At 36.6% G+C, this 21453-nt stretch overlaps 1 protein-coding gene across 5 annotated transcripts in view; it reads right to left on the minus strand.

The window, feature by feature from the left end:
* Positions 1 to 1040: 1040 nt before the first annotated feature.
* dlg2 (discs, large homolog 2) overlaps positions 1041 to 21453 on the minus strand; it is a gene marked incomplete at its 5' end in the record, with an annotated part of 269853 nt that continues 249440 nt past the window's right edge. For 2 of the 5 annotated variants that reach the window (XM_083986423.1, XM_083986421.1), the window contains 11 exons: positions 1041 to 1163; positions 2579 to 2670; positions 4099 to 4208; positions 4313 to 4485; positions 6849 to 6950; positions 7894 to 7944; positions 10482 to 10578; positions 13684 to 13759; positions 14858 to 15034; positions 16037 to 16151; positions 21200 to 21244. In XM_083986423.1, coding sequence (XP_083842549.1) covers positions 1057 to 1163; positions 2579 to 2670; positions 4099 to 4208; positions 4313 to 4485; positions 6849 to 6950; positions 7894 to 7944; positions 10482 to 10578; positions 13684 to 13759; positions 14858 to 15034; positions 16037 to 16151; positions 21200 to 21244 — 1145 coding nt within the window. In that variant the 3' untranslated portion in view covers positions 1041 to 1056. Of the gene's footprint in view, positions 1164 to 2578; positions 2671 to 4098; positions 4209 to 4312; positions 4486 to 6848; positions 6951 to 7893; positions 7945 to 9082; positions 9129 to 10481; positions 10579 to 13683; positions 13760 to 14857; positions 15035 to 16036; positions 16152 to 21199; positions 21245 to 21453 lie in introns of all 5 variants that reach the window. The other 3 variants (XM_083986424.1, XM_083986425.1, XM_083986422.1) reach the window with 2 other exon arrangements.

Consider the following 21453-nt stretch of genomic DNA (forward strand, 5'->3'; position numbering starts at 1 on the left):
GCCTGTGTTTCTCTTTTCTCCTATTTGTCCTAGATATTTTTGTATCTATTCATCGCCGTCCTGCTGTTAAATGCGATTTAAATTCAGCAACACTGCAACATCAAATGTCTCTACATCATAAAATCCCCCATCCATCCTAACACAGTCACAACATACTATACATCACTCAAATAAAATAAGCTCTGTCAATGACCTTTTAATCAAAGTTATATTTTTAATAATAAATAATTCTGTGCTTTTGTGCCCTCTAGCAATTGTACGTAGCAAAATATAGTGTCACATCTCCATTTGCGGATAGCAGCTTTCTCCCTTTACTTATAATAATTGTCAATGCAACAACTGAATAAAGAAATGCCTGTTCTTTTTCTTTCTTATGAGAAAAAAAAAAATCGTTTTTTCTTAATTTTTTTTTTTTTTTTTAACAGTGAATAAAATATTTTCCGCACACACGTCATCATGTCCAATAATAAATACAGTGATTCAAGGAAGAAATGACAGTGTAAACAAAGACAAAGCTGTGTGCAGGGCATTGATGCAAAATCAGACAAAACACGTTCGTTTGACGTTCGTATGATGGTTCGTTAGCTGCTGCAGAGTGAAGGGGGGTGAGGCTGTTGGAGCTGAAACACCTATTTCCTTCCTACATTAGCAAAAGCAAAGACATCTCCAGTTTCCTGTTTGAAATTTTTTTTTTTTTTTTTTTTTTTACACAGTGCCAACATGGACACATAACCCACATTTATTTAATTTAATTACATTTCTTTTCCTTTTGTTGAACAAAATAACAAAATAACAAAATAATATACAAACAGTTTATGTTTCAAGACCTAAAATATCCTAACACTTTGCGGTTTACATTCAGGAACATTCATGTTGAAAGTGAAAAACGAAGCAATAACCAAAAAAAGAAAAAGAAAAAGAAAATGAAACAAAATAAAAAAACTTTTTTAAGAATAATTATTTATGAAGACTATTCATCGCCATACAATTATCATATGTTACAACTTATATAACTAGTTTCTAGCAGTCCAGCTTCCCTTCCAGAGTGATGAGTTATTATAGTTTCTCCTTTGAGGGGATCCAGATATAGGGTCCTGAATGTTCCTCTATGACCTCTTTGCAGTGGTTATAAATGTCCTCTAAGTTGTCTCCTTGAACCAGCGCTGCAAAGCAAAGGCAACATGTTTACGTATTGTGGGACAGATACACTTCAAATGTAGTTTCTACAAGCAGATATTTCATTTTGACTGATGAAAGATAAATATTATCAAATTTCTTTAGGAAATAGGGATGTCACGATTGCAGATTTTCTTGGTACGATTATTGTCAGAGAAATAATCACGGTATTATCACGATTATTATGCATCAATAAATTGCATGCTTAAATCTGCTTTAATATAGGACCAGTTATTAATCCGCCGGGGGGAAGTGTTTGAAATATTTAAGTCATTAATTGTCATCGATACCAAATGTTTAAGTTAATTTTAATCATTTTTTTACAATACAAATGACACGCAAACACTTACCTTCCTACCAGTATCTGTGCATTTACCTTTACTTTGGCGCCACATCTGCCAATACAGTTCCAACATAATCTTTTTCGTAAAGTAGCGGTATTTAAGAATCTTTACGATCAATTTATTGTGGCGTTTAATACCACCACTAATTGTGAAAACAAGTAATTGTGACATCCCTATTAGGAAATATTGAATATCTTTAAATCGGGCCGTTCTAACACAAAAAGAAACATGGACACTTCCTCACATGTTGGATTCTTAATAAAATGTCTGATTCATTATTTCAAACTACAGATGTTGAAACTGTGTTAGGATTTCTGACCGAATGATTTGGTATTATATTATTTGTTATGTCATATCATCTGGTCTGCCTACATTTATGGGATTAGCTATCTGAGGTCTTGTCTGCATATTTAGATTTGATTGATTGATGATAATAGCCTGACTTTTTTTAGTTTTTACTGTTTTCTGGAGCAATCCAAACAGTACTGTCAAGTGTACCATAACTTTGGTATTATAATATGAAGTACACCTGACATGTAGTCATGCACAATTTTTTGCTTATATACAGTATTTAATGTTCTCATATAATCATTGTGATTGGGAGTGGGTGTGCAGCCACTCCCTACTGTACTTAAAGGGATAGTTCAGCATTTTGGCAAATTAGCCCATTGCCATAATCCCTATAGTCATAGCAGTAGGTTCATTACCTTTTATTGTCGGTGCAAGCTATTTTTAGAATGGCGGAGCAGAGCCGTGAGCTGCTCAGAGCTACGCTACGGAGGCTAATGGGATTTCTTGGTTTCCCTCATCAAACTCATCAAATACACAATCCAACAACTCCACAACGCTCTGGTGGACGAGTTGTGACCTGCACATTCACCACGCTATGAGATAATAACACAACATTACCACACAGAGTTGTTTTAGAGGGAAATACAGAGACTGTTGATGAAAAACTGTCCCTGAAGGCAACGTGCATCAGCGGTTTTGCATGAATTCTTTTTAACGGCTTCTTTTTTAATTATAATTATTATAAATGAAAATTATTAACATCATACCTGTGAAGAATTCACCAAACTCCTGCTCCAGCTTCATCGCCCTGTCAAATGTCTTCCTGGCTTGTTCCTCTGTCAGTCTCTTATTCATGTCCCTGCAGAGGGAAGGACGAGATGTCACAGACACCACTCCATCTCACATTATGACCATATACATAGGCTTTCACAAAACAATTACACACATATACTATAGTCATTATCATAGAGCTAACTAACTAACTAACTAACATAGCTATAAACATATAAACAAAGGAATATGAATGAATGAATGAATTTTTATTTTCGAACATGTATTGAAAAAAGTATGTAACTATTTGTACATATAAAAGAAAGAAAGTACAAAACTTTTTAAATTTCCCACCCCTTTTTAACTATTCTTCAGTTTGTAACTACACAGATATCCTTATAACTACATAATACACCTATATAAATGTATACCATACTGTATATACACTTCATAAATATCTATATAAATATATAATTACAAAATAAAAATATACTACATACATATCCTTATATATATATATAAAAAAAACTATCCCCATAAATGAATATATACCATATACTAAGTTAGTTACAATATAACAATCAACACTATTCTATTTATAGATTTATAGATTTATCCCTCACCATCCTCCGTTAACATACTTCCTCTTCCATGTACTTGTTTAAAAATATTTTTTGTACCTTTTTTTAAACAGATTTATATCTGCACTTTGTTTTAATATGGATATATTTTGCTATCTAAACTAGTTTGTTAAGAAGCTTTAGAACAATTACGTTATAGGTTGTGATATACAGTAAACAATTTATGAAATCTACAAAATGTACAGTACAGTATTATCAAATAAAGCTGGATGGATGCTTTATAACAGTGGTTCTCAACTGGTGGGTCGGGACCCAAAAGTGGGTCGAGGACCCGTTCTGGATGGGTCGCGGACAGCTGGTCAAAAAAGTAAATAATATTTAATGCACATCTGATGTTGGACATGTCTTTTATTTTGAAAAATAACTTATTTTGAAAGGCACGAGACACGTGAACACATGCAGTTGTAATGCTCCTCCTCTGTTTCTTCTTATTTGCTCCATTTGCTCTGAATGCAAAGATATCAGTTTCTTATTAATGTGGCCTGAATGCAGTGAATCTTGTTTTGTTTTGTGGGTCTTTATTTTGTGCAATTTGATATTTATTCACTTTTGTGAATATGCTCTGAATGCAGAGATGCATTAGAAGTCAAATATATCGTTTTGTTGGTCTCCATTTTGTGCAGTTTGATATTTTTTTATTCACTTCCGTACATGCAGTTGTCATGGTCCTTCTCAGTTTCATTCATGTGCTCTGAAATGCACTTTGCTCAATAAAGAGCAAAATTAGTTTTTAAAGGCTTTAAAAAAAAAATCTTGGTTTGAATTCTATAAAAGTGGGTCGCGACTTAATGACCATGAGGAAATGTGGAGCCCAGAGTGAGACTAGTTGAGAACCCCTGCTTTATAATATAAAATGAAATGAATACCGTACTCACATTAATGAATCGATAGACTTAGGTTTTATGAAGATGGCGATGGGATAGAGTTGTGCTACTTGTAGTCGTTTGATGGCGTTTCCAGACACGTCCAGAATACAGTGTTTACCCTGTGACACAGAAAACACAATGACCACATAGTGATGTCAAGATGTACAATGTAATGTAATTACAACATAATAATTTAGAGCAACATCTAAATATGCCGGCTCACCCTCTCTGCCACGTATTTCACAGACTGGACACTCGTTCCGTAAAGATTATCGTTATACTGTCCCGCCTCGATGAACTTGTGCTCTTGGATGTCCTTCTCCATCTGCTCTCTGGACATCACAAAGTGGTAGTCTCTCCCGTCCACCTCGTAGTCTCTCCTCTGCCGAGTGGTGTCTTCAATGCAAAGAGGAAAAAGTTTTCAGTGACACATATCCATAAGTGCCACAACACACTGCAAAAACTCTAAATCTTTCCAAGAATATTTGTCTTATTTCTTGTCAAAATGTCTAATTTCTAGTCAAAACTAATCTCTTTCCACTTAAAATAAGATTCATTACTTGCTTTTAGATAATTTTCACTTGTTTCAAACACATTTTCAATTGAAATAAGTAGAAAAATCTGCCAGTGAAAGCAAGTTTTTTGTGCTTGTAATAAGAAACTTGCTCCGCTATCAGATTTTTCTACTTATTTCAAGTGAAAATCTGCTTGAAAGAAGTAAAAAGTGTCTAAAAACAAGCTGCTTTTTAATGTGATGAGTCTTATTCTAAGTAGAAATAGATTTTAGAAATAAGACAAATATTCTTGGTAAGATTTTGAGTTTTTGCAGTGCAGATACTAATCCTATTTATGTACTTTAGTACCTCCTAAAATCTCACTTATGTCTATAAAACTGCTTTAGAGGGTGCTGCACAAAATGATGACATTTTCACCATGAGTCTCCTACTAAAAATAGCTGCTGCTGGTCATTTCAGTCAGCTCTAAGGAAAATGCAACCAATCCAGAGTTTGGTCACTTTTTTTTTCATTGTAAAATAGTGAATTACTGTATATTGAGTTAAAAAACAAAGCAATAACCACAAAACAAGTAGTAAAGTAAAGTAAAGTAAAGTAAAGTAACTCTTTGCTTTGAAAGATATCCAGTCACATGTTTAATGTGCTTGGTGTGAAATTTGCACAGAAAAATGTTGTCACAGGGTTTTTTCTGAACACGTGTTATCCACTTCTACATACTGTAACAGTGACGATTTTCAAACTTTAGCAAATTGAAAAAAATAAAAAAAGTTAGTGCTTCAAAAACTCCTGTAACAAAACATTTTGTCGTCCTGAAACAAATTTAACTGGATATCTTGCAGCTAGAGAACGTGGTTGATAAATACTAAGGTAGAAATCCACAACTTACATAACTATATATATACACACACACACAGACACACACACAAACTAGATTTCCAGCAGGTCTAGGATCAGCCTAACTGCACCAGACCCGAGGGTTTATGGGGAACAAAAAGCTGAAAGAATGAACTCAGCTTATCCTCTCACTCACCTTGGGGCCCTGAACTGACAGCAGCTTTAAATGGGTTGAAGGGTAAATTGAAATAAAAGAGACGGGTAAATCAAAACATGCAAAAATAAAAACTTAAGAAGCAGCAAATAAGAACATGAAACACGATGGACAGAGGAGTGAGGGGACGGGATAAAATCATAATCGTAAGTATTGGGTTTGGACACACAAAAATACAAACTGGGAAAAAAAAGTACTGATGATGGTTCCTCTTATTATAAAAGTGTGACATTATATACACAGGGAACCAAAAAACAAGACTGGTGCCCATCAAGAGATAAAAGCTTCTACTGTTGCAGTGACATGTGGAAAGTTGGAGGTCGTGTGACTAGAAAGTCAAATAAAATATAATCGTTTGTGCTTTTATCAACTAACCCGGCTGCTGAATTCACAAATCTCATCACTGCTATTCAATGTGCATGAAAATGACAAGTTTAAATGTGAAAATAGATAAATAAAATCAGAGTATAATATCAATACCCCATGACTTTATTCACATTTACTGTATATACTGAAATGTTAATTTTATGGACTATGCACCTGTGTTTCCATCCATATCCATAACACATCCACCCTAAAACCCTGAAGTTCTGGCAGTTTAACGACCTTATCAGGATTTACTTAATACATATCTGATGTGATTTGGGGTTGAGATACTACAAACCTGTTCTTAGCCACTGAACAAAAACGTTTTACATTTGTATAATATTGATGGGACTTTTTTTTTGTCACACACTCTGGACAATAAAAAACTCTCAGGTGTGAAATCATGTGTCAAATATTTACATCATCGGGATCGAAACACCCCGCAACATCTGTCATCCCAGTTACAGATGTGAAAAATATGTTAAGCCTAATATCTCAGAGCACATTTCTAACTTTCATCTGTGTGGATGGAGGTTATCATTTATTCTAAAAAAAAAATCAAGTAATTAAAGATAATCATAGGCATAAATACATATATTTAACTTTATTTCTTACAGTAAATCTTCCATAGACTGAATGAGTGACCTTCCGTGAATTAAAATGAAGAAGGGAGCAGAGTCAGAGGAGAGCGGGTATTATGCAGGTATTAGATGACATCATGCTACAACTACGATGTAACAGAATCCCACCTGCAGCTACTACAGTGTTTCAGTTTAATTCTTATCCGTGAACATTTCACAATAAATTCCTCCATGAACTTCCGTACTTACGAGGAACACAAGAGCCAAACTTCTCGGGGAACTCTGATATCAGATCATCGTTGATTCTGTCCTTCATCGGTCCCAGGATTATGACGGGTCTGGCGTAAGCAACTGGAAAGATAAACAAAGACAGACGTTTAGGTTTTTAAAAGAGAGACGGTGCATTTGTCTGGCAACAACGACAGCTTGGGGAACTTCTAAACCTCTAAACTTTTCTATTGTAAATGCATCAGTGTTTATTTCTCTGCACTGTCGATCTTTGCTGCACGTGTATCATGACAAGTCATTGATATATTGAAATTATAACATTATAAATTACATTTAAAAACAAATATGGACTATAAATAACAGTATACTGTAGTTTTTTACATTCATAGAGCAGGATATAAGGATCACACAAATTCTTTTTTTTTTTTTTTCAATATGTGCAGGAATGAGGGTGTTTGACAACCACAAGGTGCTTATTATTATATATTTGGATATTTCAGGTTGTCTTTGTATATGTGTTTGTATATGTCTTTATATGTATATGACTATATATTAGAGATATAAAGATTAGTGATAATATGTTAGAATGAATCCAGCTAGATAAACTCATATATTAACTTATTGTATAGATTATAGATAATTTATGAATAAGGGGTGGGAGACTGGGAGTAAATAAGTTTGACTTCTTCCCACTCCTTTTTGGATATGATAAAGAAAAAAAAAATCAAATTATCTTTATTTTCAGTTATTTTATTTTTGTTCATGTGTTGTCTTTGCAAAGTATTTATTAGTTATGTCTGTCCATTACTGTATTATATTTTATTTCTTTTTAACATGTCCGAAATAAACTTAAACTAACTAACAAACTAACTAACTTTCTCATAATTGTACTTTTTGTAGTGACTTTCAGAGCCACACCGCCAAAATAAAATGCATCTCCTGTGATTTGCCAAATATACACTGACAACAATTAATAATTATAAAAGTCCTTTGCTCGATACCCTTTAGTATGAAACATTTAGGATATTTCTAAACTCTGTTGGCGCACTTTGAGGACATCACTTACTTTCTTGCCGTATCACAGGTTCATAAGAGAGAATCAGCTCCTCTTGACTCCCTGGTGGGAAACAGAGTGGAGATCGTTATTGTGTTTTTTTATTTTTTATTATTTTAGGCATAAACTGGCATAAACAACTTGTAAAACATGCCACATTGGTTCATAAGCTACATGCATGGCAGCGTATGTCACAGAACAGGTTTTTTTTTGTTTTTTTTAATCGGTCTGTCAAGCTGATGTTTCACATTAAAGTCGACTAATACGACTCTGGTGACATCGAAGTGCAGGTATGCAGCTCAGGATACATGAACGAAACCGCCAATGCCAAACTATAAACTGAAAGTTTCACATTTAAGATAATTATCTATTTAATTAAGAGCCATGACAGTGGGAGTGTTTTCACCCTGGGAGTTTGTGTGTTTTATTACTTTGTCTGTGGGCAGATTTTATCACTGCAACAGTGTCACAAAAACACAGTATTGACTCTGTGATAAGTTCATTCTGTTTTTCCTATTTTAACTTATTGAGGCTCATATATATTTATATGTGTTTGTATATTTTCCTGTGTCTCAGATAAACTGAAACAACGACCAACACGTTACAACATCACTTCCGAAACAAATACAGACTCAGTTAACTGTGATGCTCTGCAGTCTGCTTCTACCTGACACATGCTCACAAGCAAAGACAAAATACGCTTTAAGTGTTTATATGCCAGTGTCATGCAAAACATGCATTAAACACAATCCACATCTGCCGAGACAGGACAGGACAGGACAGGACAGACCGGAGTCATAAAAAAAGCCTGGTCATTTCACAGCTCAGCTCTCACTATCAGTAACAAGTAGAAACACAGACAACTGACGGTAACAGAAACAAAAACAGACTGACATCGTCGGACTACGTGAAGCTGGAGCAGAAGAAACCTTGAATCTGTTTATTTTTACATCCCATTCTTGTCTTATAAATAAACCCTAACATCCTCTGTGATCCAAACTTTTAGAGTTTGGTGTAAATGTCAGTGAGACAGAGGTTAACAAACACTCTGCAAACCGAAAAGCAAGACAAACCCGAGGAATGCTGCATGCAACAACAAGAACATGAACAAGAATAACATGAACACCGCAGGCAAAGAGAGACACATTCAGACAGAGAAATAAAGACGAGCGAGCAATCAATCATTGTTGGACCAACTTACTGAACGTCTTTGTCCCATACCCATCATCACCTATCCCCAGGATGTCCTAGTGGCCATCCACAGAGAGCCAGAAGAGTAGAAGAATAGAAGAAAGACAGGAAGGAGGAGGACAGCCGCAGCGTAAGCAGAAGAGGCAGTCAAAGTAGAGAGCAGTACCGTCTCTGTCCAGACGCTGAGCAGCCAGCAGGGGGCGCCACACACACACACACTGCAAAAACTCTACACCTTTCCAAGAATATTTGTCCTATTTCTTGTCAAGATGTCTTTATTTCTAGTCAAAACTAAACTCTTTTCCACTTAAAATAAGACTCAACACCTAAAAATGAACTTGTTTTGAGATAATTTCACAAGTTTTTAAGTTTTTTGTGCTTTTTTTGTGCTTGTAATAAGAAAGAAAAACTTGCCCCACTATCAGATTTAACAAAAAAAAAATGTTTGAAAGAAAGAAGTTATTTTTGTAATTATATATTTATATAGATATTTAGAAGTGTATATATGGTATATATTTATATTTATATAGGTGTATTATCTCCAATTTTTCCCTGTTAAAAGGGTTTTCCATGGAGTTTTTCCTCAGTGGATGTGAGGGTCTAAGGGCAGAGGATGTTGTTATGATGTCATGTAAAGCCCTTTCAGACAAACTGTTTGTAAAAACGGGCTATACAAATAAAATTGCCTTGCCTATTATGTAGTTATAAGGATATCTGTGTAGTTACAAACTGAAGAATAGTTAAAAAGGGGTGGGAAATTAAAAAAGTTTTGTATTTCTTCCCACTTTCCCACCCTGTGTGCAGTGTTTTGTTATGTCTTGGCTCTATTTTTATTTATTTATTTATTTTCTTTCTTTTCTATGTACAAATAGTTACATGCTTTTTTTTTTATTCATGTTCGAAAATAAAATTAATTCATTCATAAAAAGTGTCTAAAAATAAGCTCCTTTTCATGTGTTAAGTCTTATTCTAAGTAGAATGAGATTTGTTTTGACTAGAAATGACATTTTGACTAGAATAAGACAAATATTCTTGGTAAGATTTTGAGTTGAGATTGAACCTAAATGAACCCCTGATGGAAAACTGGGTTGTACAATATCACATCATCACACACACACGGTGGACTGGACAGCGTCGTTTTGTCTCGGCTTCTGTCCTGCTGACTGACCAGCACCTGAGCCACAGTGTCTCCGACCGAGATCCAACGGAAAACAAAAGGACGACAGGGAATGATGACGGAGAGGAAGCAGGAGAGGCCGCGGTGAAGAAGACCCTACACCCTCAAACATACACCTGTGAATCATCTGTCGAGGCCCAAACCAACATGTGACCTACTATACTATACGCTGCTTGACTCTGCGTGTGTGTTAACGTGATGTGTGTCTGTCCGTGCAGCTCTCTGTACTTACGGTCCGAATCACTGCCATCCTGCTCACCCTCTTTGTTCTTGTAGAACGGGAACTTTCGTGTAAAGATGAAATTCTTTTTACGTTTGTCATTGAATGACTGTGAAGGGAGAGAAAGCATGGGGCAAACAGGTACATCTGTCACGTTCATGCAGACAAAACAAACTGCGTGCACAAAGTGGAACGTCAAGAAGTTTTTCACAGTAAAATCAAACCAAAAAAACCCTGAATATCTGTTTCTCCCACATTCCCAAGTAGAGTAAATGTGATTTATTTTCACTCTACACTAGTTTGAGTCAAAGTAGGTGACGATGATAATGATTAAAATGATGCCATGTTCTATTTCCAATTAGACCACTTAGTACAAAAAATGTATAGATGGAAAAATTTATCAAGTGGGCAAATCGCCTGAAAGATATTTAGCGTGATGATCAAAAACATCTGAATAGATCTTGTGTGAACTACAGACCCAGTGGTCATAATTTAATGAATTATATACAATGAAATATATATGTTTTTCAAGTTTTATTTGTCCCAGAGTGTTGATACAGCTGTGGAATAAAAAAAAAATGAAAAATCTTAAATGAGTTTAAATTCCTCTCTCTCTCTGGAGCTTCTATCCATTCAGCATGGTGCATGGTTAGAAACAGTGAGTCTGCAGAGACTACTGTACATCCTCATCAAAGCCTGCTACTATTTTTTGCTGAAAAACGATCTTTGTGAAATTAATTAGAAAAACAAATGACTCCCAAACTGTCGCTGATCATCCCACCCCATGGTGCCGTTGTTTCCTAGCGGTCTAGCTGAGCCCTCAGACCAACGAAGAAAGTTGACTCTAGTTAAACTGGTCGATCCCTGAAGATGATTCATCTCTCATCCAAGAAGCTTCTTCAGTTCTGACAGACGAGTGAGGAAACACAGCTACTTGGACCTTGGTGGGGTCGATAACAAAGGCCTTTGATACCACATTTTTTTTCTTAATTGCTTTATTATCTCAATGATACTGTATTTTGTATTTTGTGAAGCACCTTGTAACCCTGGTTTAAAAGGTGCTATAGAAATAGTAGTAGTAGTAGTAGTTTATTCGATCTTTTACACAAAACTGTTCACAGTTGAGCATCAATCACAGTCAGTCAACCTTCCATAAAACCATCATTAGTTCAACTAGTTCATACATAGATAGAAAAGCTGCAGGCTGAAGCTATCCAGCTTATAAATGCTTATATACCCTTTAATTCAATATTCCATTAAATCCATCAGAGCTCTTCATGGTTTCAGAGTCATAGAAAGAAACAAGTATCCAATAATTAACAAATGAAGCCAAGAAAATAAAATAAATAAATAATTTAACAGCATTACAGTTGCAATCAACATGTTTATAGCTTTCTATCATACTATGTTTTAATCTATTTTTAAATCGCGTTAGTTAAGTTTTTGCTTTGTTTGAGATCCTCTGTCAAGATATTCCACAGTTTTACTCCCGCCACAGAGATACACATGCTTTTTAATGTAGTATTTATTCTTGGTTGTTTTAAGTTAAATTTCCCTCTTAGCTCATACTGTAGGCCTATCTCCCCTCTCTTTCCTTGAACATTTTTTGAATATTATTAGGGAGTAAATAAAGTAAAAGAAAAAAGAAAAGTTTATTATTATTATTACTTGGTTGTGTGGATGGTTGTTTATTCTCCTGGGAAGATATGAAAGGACAGAGCTGCAGGAGGGGGATCCATTATGTCTGCAGCCTCCTCAGGTTTTTCTACTTTGACACACATACATAGTCTCCTTCAAACCACTTGTCTCCTCTATTAAAATAGTTTCCCTTTGTCCTCAACAACTCTGACAACAGTCATCACAGCACCCAGAAGCACCAGCATCAAAGGCCTTGGTAACGAGTCAAGGGCAAAAACCTGGGTTTCCTCCCCTGTCACTGTCAGAACTGAAGAAGCCTCTTGGATGAGAGGAGAAACATCTTCAAGGATCTACAACCAAGATTCATCTTTACTAAACCTCCTAGCACTTCTTGACGTACCACAGTTGCATCAGAGGCATTTAAAGAAAAAGCAAGCTGAGAGAAGGGTTACAAGGTCATGCTTTGAGAGACGTAACATAACTGAGGTTTAGTTGTACTAAAGATAAAGCACACAGAAAAAAAAACACATGCAATGACAAAAAAAAGAAACAAAAAAAGATGGAACCCCAGAGAGAGAGATAGCCTTTAAATTATATAATCTGAAGACAACATGAAGATGCTGATGTGTACAGTAAATATCTGAGGGCTTGTAACACTGCAAAAACTCAAAATCTTACCAAGAATATGTCTTATTTCTAGTCAAAATGTAATTTCTAGTCAAAACAAATCTCATTATACTTAAAATAAGACTCATCACTTTAAAACGTAGCTTGTTTTTAGACACTTTTTACTTCTTTCAAGCAGATTTTCACTTTGAATAAGTAGAAAAATCTGGTTTCACAAAAAACCTGCGTTCACTGGCAGATTTTTCTACATATTTCAAGAGAAAATGTGTTTGAAACAAGTGAAATGATCTAAAAACAAGTTCATTTTTAGGTGATGAGTCTTATTTTAAGTGTAAAAGAGTTTAGTTTTGACTAGAAATGAGACATTTTGACAAGAAATAAGACAAATATTCTTGGAAAGATATTGAGTTTTTGCAGTGTAGAGAGTCAGACCAACTTTCAGACACCACTTCCACCTAAAAATAAATCTCATTTATACAGTAAATGTGACAAAAGCTGCACAATTTACACTTGTTTTTCTATTGCAGGTTTGTTTTTTGATGTAGCTCAGTAAAAAAGAGAAATATCTGGGTGCCGAGTGAAATTTTATGGTTTTAGATTTTATGGAGCAGAGAGTTTCAAATCCATTCCCCTCCTTATTCTTATTTATAAAAGCTTTTAAAAAAGGCTCTGACTCATCATGTACCTGTCAACGATCAATCATCAGCATAAATTAACACTAAAATCATCATCACACAGCTTTCAGAAGAAACCTGCAGCTGTGATGTTATGACGTCTTGGATGAAAGTGAAAGTGTGCATGAAGGAATACATAAACACAGATGACACGGCCCTGATGTGTGTGTCTGCTGAATGAAATGAGTTGTGAATGAGAACAACAATACACACAGTCGGCTACACTGTGAATCATCATCATGGTGAGAGAGAAAACACCACGTCGCAGCACTCACCCCTTTGGACTCAAACGACCCCGGCTTGGCGTTGAATTTCACCGTCTTGAGGCGCGCTCGCTCTTTCCTCTCCACCCTGCCGAGCAAAGGATTGATTCATCAAACACTTGGATTTTATTATTTGTTTTTTAAATTTCTACTCCTCTCAGTCAATGATAAAAAAAAAATGTATTTCATGTGGTTATATGAAGATTTACACTCAAGTTTCTGTTTTTTCTTCTCTTATGTCACCAAACCCATGAGTGGTGGGTTGTAATATTTAACCCTCAACCCTTTTTTCCCTGCATGAGCACAACTGGACTCTGCAGACTCCTGTTGTTATTCTTTGTCTTTATAAACTAAGGACAATGTTAAAGGAATAGTTCACCCAAAATTGAAATTTAACTCATGATCTCCTCCCCCTCATGTGGACTAAGGGCTGGGAGAAGTTTCAGAGTCCTCCGTGGCTTCTCTGAGTTACAGGGGGTCTCGGCGTAGCAGTGCATGTCCATATAACGGTTGCAAATGGATACCAACTGTCTTCGTAACAAAAAGACACACCAAAAAACATCCAAATACCTCCATGCTGCTCGTATGTAATGTCCCTCTTGTATTGAAGCCCCAACATGAGAAATTGTCCCGAAAAAAATTAAATAAGTCTATTTTTCAAGCTTGTTTGTAGCAGAAGCTTCTCGAAGCTCCTCTTCCTGGTCCGTCCAAATCTCGCGAGATTTGGACATTACTTACGAGCAGCATGGAGGTATTTGGATGTTTTTTGGTGTGTCTTTTTGTTACGAAGACAGTTGGTATCCATTTGCAACCGTTATATGGACATGCACTGCTACGCCGAGACCCCCTGTAACTCAGAGAAGCCACGGAGGACTCTGAAACTTCTCCCAGCCCTTATAGTCGACATGAGGGTGAGTAGATAATGAGTGCAATTTGAATTTTGGGTGAACTATTCTTTTAAAGGGGAACTATGCAAGTCCGGCTTGCTTTTCCGCTGTTTTGCTAACCCTCCTCCTGGCCATGTGCATTTGTTTTCAACGAAAGCTGGCGAGAAATCAATCCATGGAGCGGTGAATAAGTAAGGGATAATGTATAGTTCAGAGGTTGTTATGGAGAAATAAACCCCGACAGGAAGTATGGATGGCTATATATGGATGGCTATATATTGTGATAGGACAGGACTCACCTTCTCTTGCTGGGGATGACGCCCATCTCCTCGCTGTCTCCGTGCGGGGTGACACGGCGAGCTTGCCACCACTCATCGTCCGAGGCGTTGATGACGTGGAGGATGTCGCCGTACCTGAAGCTGAGCCCCTGGCTGGGGAGGCCGCTGTCCTTCGCCCTCTCGTAGTCGAACAGCGCCCTGTTCAGGTGGCAGATATCAGGACAATCAGGCTTTTGTTTTACTGCCGTTTCTCCACGTGCATGAGGTCTAGTCTAAAAAAGGAAACTAGCAGCGCAGCTTTACCAGGTCAGAGAGAGAGAATAGTGACTGCTGCTCCACTGGGGTTGCTAAATTAAGAAATGTTCTTTTGTTTGAGTCTCAAACCAGGTTTTTAACATGTATGTGTGTCGAATCTTTATGTTAATTCAGCCATCAAGCACTGTATTGTATTCACATGGAGGAATTCATTTCCCAGAATTTAGCTTTAAAGGGATAGTTCAACATTTTGGCAAATTGGCCCATTACCATAATCCCTATAGTCATAGCAGTGGGTTCGTTACCTTTAATTGTCGGTGCAAGCTATTTTTAGAACGGCGGAGCAGAGCCGTGAGCTGCTCAGAGCTACGCTACGGAGGCTCATGGGATTTCTTGGTTTCCCTCATCAAACTCATCAAATACACAATCCAACAACTCCACAACGCTCTGGTGGACAAGTTGTGAGCTGCACATTCACCACGCTATGAGATAATAACACAACGTTACCACACAGAGTTGTTTTAGAGGGAAATTCATGCAAAACCGCTGATGCGCGTTGCCTTCAGGGACAGTTTTTCATCAAGCAGTCTCTGTATTTCCCTCTAAAACAACTCTGTGTGGTAACGTTGTGTTATTATCTCATAGCGTGGTGAATGTGCAGGTCACAACTTGTCCACCAGAGCGTTGTGGAGTTGTTGGATTGTGTATTTGATGAGTTTGATGAGGGAAACCCCATAGAAATCCCATGAGCCTCCGTAGCGTAGCTCTGAGCAGCTCACGGCTCTGCTCCGCCGTTCTAAAAATAGCTTGCACTGACAATTAAAGATAAGAAACCTACTCCTACTCCTAAGGATTATGGCAATGGGCCAATTTGCCGAAAATGTTGAACTATCCCTTTAAAGTACCAAAACTAGGCTAAAATATCCGACTAACAGACCGACTGACCTCACGTAGAGCGACCTCTTCTGATTGGTTCTCAGAGACCCCGACCCGGAGCTCATGCTGTGGTTCATCATCTGTTCCCGCAGGTCGTGGATTTTGGCCTCAAAGCGCCCGTACTCTGCAAGACAAGATCAGAGAGCGGATGAAGGCTGACATCAGATCAGATCTGCATGCAGACAGGACAGAGGAGGTCAAGCTACTGATGCTGCTAAAAAAAAACAAAAAAAGACTCAACGTGCCCCCTGCTCGAGTCGGTGGAAAAGGGATTTGTTCAAAAAAATTCGGGTCATAGTCACAGCAGAGATGCAGATAAAGAAAGGATGTGAACATTTGCATGGATTCATTCAGTGCATAAAAAAGGTAAGGAAGGGGATGTCGTCTCTATGGTGTATGTTTTTTTTTTTTTTAATGGTGAGTTTGGTAACACTTTATTTGACGCCTATCTCTATAACGCATTATAACCATACTTATAATGAGTTATAATGCAGTTATAGCACTGTATAACTATTGCTATAAACACTCATAAATGATCATAATGCTTTATAACAATAATCATAACACACTATAAAGCATTTTATCATGACTTATAAGGTCAGGTATTATAATGAGTTATAATTGTTAGTAACTCACTGACAATGCCCACATTGATAATGCATTATAAATATAGTTATAATGTGTTATAATTGGCTTGTGAACGTGTATAGCTATCATTATAAACACTTAGAAATTATCATAAGGCTTTATAGCAATAAGCATAACACATCATAGAGCATTATAACTCTATTACAATACTTGACCTTATAAGGCATTATAAAATTGCTCTATGATGTGTTATGCTTATTGCTATAAAGCCTTATGGTAATTTATGAGTGTTTATAATGATAGTTATACACATCTATAAGCCAATTATAACACATTATAACTATATTTATAATGCATTATTAATGTGGGCATTGTGAGTGAGTTACTAACAATTATAACATATTATAATACCTGACCTTATAAGTCATGATAAAATGCTTTATAGTGTGTTATGATTATTGTTATAAAGCATTATGATCATTTATGAGTGTTTATAACTATAGTTATACAGTGCTATAACTGCATTATAACTCATTATAAGTCTGGTTATAATGCGTTATAGAGATAGGCGTCAAATAAAGTGTTACCGTGAGTTTTTATTACTTCTGGATTTACATCTACATTTGCTCCAGTACATGCCATAATACATGCCAAACTGTATGCCATGCAACAGATATGCTTCCTCTTCTGTTTTATTTGATTTTGTAATAATAATAATAATAAGTAATATTAGCTTTGCAAATGTTTGAGAGCCAAACAAGTAGGCTATTCTCTCATCTACACCTGCTGCACACATAAAAGACAAAGCCCAGGGCTACAAATCATTTCCTTTGTTTACATTCATGCACTTGGTGCGACCCTGCATGATCTGATCTCCGAGTCGCTGACGTACGAAGCCGTGAATGAACCGAGTCATGAGTCGCTCTCAGCAAAGTAAAAAAAAGAGGATGTCAGGATGTGAGAAGCCGTCGGTGTGGTGACAAGCCTGCTTCCCCCCTGACAGCAGCGCAGTCACTATGAGGAGGAAAAAGCTGATAACTTGAGGCACGCTCGGCCGACCCGTCATTTAAATAAGATCAACCAGTAAAGAGACGTGACACGACCAGCCACACACTCTGCACAACCATGACCAGGACGGGGAGAAAAGATAAGAGAGAAATATATTATGGATACAGATAAAGACAAAGCCAAAATCTGCAGCGATTTGACTTTTCTTTTTTATTATATTTTTGTTTTACAGGCTATAATTGTCTACAAGCTGACACACTGTCATGAAACTCTCCCACATCTTCTCTGACTCTCTTGTGCTTCTGCTTTACCATCATCATCATCATCCTAATGAGTTAGACAACCAAAGAAATAACAGAAAATCAACTCATACTCTATATTTAAAAACAATAAAATGCAAAATCTGTCAATCTATTCCAGAAACAACAAGAACAAGAGCATCTGACCTTATCGTCCTCTTGTTTTTTTGTTTTTTTCCTGACAATCTCCTCCCAAAGTCCGTCTCACGTACCTGTCTGCATGTTTTTACTCTGACGTCTCCTCTTCCTTTATATCGTGTCTCCTTCGTGCTGCTGCTCTCTGTTCCTACACACGGTCCAACTCTGCTGAACGCAGCACTAAAGCACAGAGAGGGAAACACCTCTCTCTCTCTCCTACGGCTGCTTATGAGCAGCTCAGGGGCGGAGACAAGTGTAAACAGAAAGAACTAAACAGGATTGGTTTCTGTTTTCCTCCATCAACCTATTTTAATCATTGTGCTTAAATACTTATAGATATAGAGCTGGTTATGGAGGAATTTCTCAGCTTAACCACTTGTGCAAGTGTTTGCCAAGAGTGTGTAGGATATGTATGTGTGTTAGGGATTCAGAATCGATATAAAATGTCCCAAAATCGATTTTAAAAAATAAAAAAAATGAAACAACTCTGCTGTTTGTCGGCCTCCATTTCCTTTTAAGAATTTAAAAGGCAGAATGTTTAACTGCATTATTATTTTTAAATAAAGAGGCACTTTTAATTTTGTTACTTAAGCAATATGTGATATTGCTTTTATGCAACAGTTTCAACAATTCCATCTAAGCATGGATAAATGTTTAAAACTCAATAAATGTGAAAAGGTTTAGACACTTTAGTCGTTCTGTCTTGCAAAGCAGAGTGGAGTAGATCATGAGGATCCTTTGCACACCGACAGACTGAAGCAGAAATCATTAGGAGTCAAATCGTTTTGAATCGAAAATTGATTTTGAATCGAATCGTAACCCCAAAAATCAAAATCGAATCAAATCGTGAGATAGTAAAAGATTCCCACTCCTACTGTGTGTGACAATTTATAAGAAAACACAAATACAAACTCCAATCCTACAAATTCTTTTAAAAATCAATATTTAACTTAAGTTATTACTAAACTCCCTCAGACAAAATGATGTCCTTGTAATTCGTAACGACTCTTCACTATGTCACCAAAGAAGACCGCCATGCAGGTGTTTAATCATTCGATTGTGACAGATCAATAAAGAAACAGACTTGATCCCATTTAAGCCTCAGAGCTTTTACACATAAAGGGAAAAAGAGTGCGACAGCCTCATGACACTAATTCTGTGCTTTAGAAAGAAAAGCCAGTGTGACGTTTACATTTTCTCCTGCCATGCGAACTCTTTAGTGTGACTATAGTCTTTTTTTTGTGTCCCTGCAAACATTTCTGTTGTGTATTGAGTTGTTTTTTTTCCAGTGTGTGCGTTGTCAAATTGATGCACTGCAAAAACTCAAAATCTTTCCAAGAATATTTGTCTTATTTCTTGTCAAAATGTCTCATTTCTAGTCAAAACTAATCTCTTTCCACTTAAAATAAGACTCATCACCTAAAAATGAACTTGTTTTTGGATCATTTTCACTTGTTTCAAACAAATTTTCACTTGAAATAAGTAGAAAAAAAACAAACTTGCTACACTGGCAGCAGTGTAGCAAGTTTTTTGTAATAAGAAAGAAAAACTTGCCCCACTATCAGATTATTTTAAGTGAAAATCTGCTTGAAAGATGTAAGAAGTGTCAAAAAACAATCTACTTTTAATGTGATGAGTCGTATTTTAAGTATAATGAGATTTGTTTTGACTGGAAATAAGACAACTATTCTTGGTAAGATTTTGAGTTTTTGCAGTGTGAAGTCGTTTTCTGAATTTGTAGCATATTCTTTTGTTGTCTTGGCATGTGTTTTCTTAACTTGCAGTGTGCTTTGAGCCTTCAGGGCCACCGTAACATCTGCAAGCCACAGCATCAAGTGCCGACAAGCAGCATTAGTCACATTAAACTGTCCATAAAATCTCTGTCTTTGCTGCAAACACGTGTATATTTTAACTGATTCTGCGCTCCCCCAGCAAATTAAAAGATTTAATTTTGAGTGTCAAGCTGATTTACAAACTTAAAATATCTAATTATGTCATAAAACAGCTGCAAATAAAACTGAACATTACAAGAGGGCATGTAATGAGCAGGGCCGTTGCTAGGAATTCTGGGCCCCCTTAAAGAATACTAAAGTGGGCCCCTCCCCCTAACTTTTCCAGTTTTTTTTCTTAGACTACGTATGTATTATCGTTTTTTATTTAGCCTTCTTTGTTTTGATGCTAATGCAGCATTACACTGCAAAAACTCAAGTATCTTAGCAAGAATATTTGTCTTATTTCTAGTCAAAATGTCATTTCTAGTCAAAACAAATCTCATTCTACTTAAAATAAGACACATCACATTAAAAGTAGCTTGTTTTTAGACACTTTTTACTTCTTTCAAGCATATTTTCACTTGAAATAAGTAGAAAAAATCTGATAGTGGAGCAAGTTTTTCTTTCTTATTACAAGCACAAAAAACTTACTTTCACTGGCAGATTTTTCTATTTATTGTGAATTTAAGTGAAAATGATCTAAAAACAAGTTAATTTTTAGGTAATGAGTCTTATTTTAAGTGGAAAGAGATTAGTTTTGACTAGAAATGAGACATTTGGACAAGAAATAAGACAAATATTCTTGGAAAGATGTTGTACTATGAGTATTAGTCAGGGTCTTACGCAGAATAAATCAGTCATACAAAGATTAGACTACTGGGGTTTTTTATGGGCCCCACTGGGCACTGGGCCCCTAGAATTATCATCACCTTTCTCCCCTATACAACGGCCCTGGTAATGAGTAAAACAAAAGTGGTTGTAAAGCCGTTAAATTGAGATGCAACACAAAGTAACTCATCGGGTTCTGGTAATGACCTCCTCAATACACAGCATACATAAAACAATAAAGCACAGCGTTTTAAACAGAGGTTCAAAAGTGGAAAAAATAAATAAATAAAGAAAGAAAGGGCAGAGTTTGAAAGGAGCACAAAAACAAAAAGGTAAAAGGGTTTCAAAAGGTGCATGTGCAGTGGAGGAGTGAGAGTCAAACAGGCTGGGAGAGAGGTAAGGACCGGGTGTGCTTCAGTTAGTAAGTGAACAGACTGTGATCACATTCACTCAGCGACTCTCACGAAGCCGTTGGGGAATGATGCTAAAAAAAAACAAAAAGCTCAGAGCAGCCACAGGTGCCAGTGAGTGGCACAAACCTGGTGCAGGAGAGTGGGCCCGGCGCGGCGAGCATTGGGCAAGTTCTGATGGGTAAGAAGAGAAAGCAGCAGTTAGTCCTATATGAGGAGCTCACAGCCCGGTAGTCATGCGTACGTAGCTACCAACGATGACACCTCAGATGGAAACAATGCGCTGAAGAAGCGAGACGGGTTAGGGTTAGATTAAAGGGATACAGTAGTTCAATATTTTGGCAAATTGGCCCATTGCCATAATCCCTATAGTCATAGCAGTA

Source organism: Trachurus trachurus, assembly GCF_905171665.1.
Source record: "Trachurus trachurus genome assembly, chromosome: 14".
Taxonomy (NCBI): domain Eukaryota; kingdom Metazoa; phylum Chordata; class Actinopteri; order Carangiformes; family Carangidae; genus Trachurus; species Trachurus trachurus.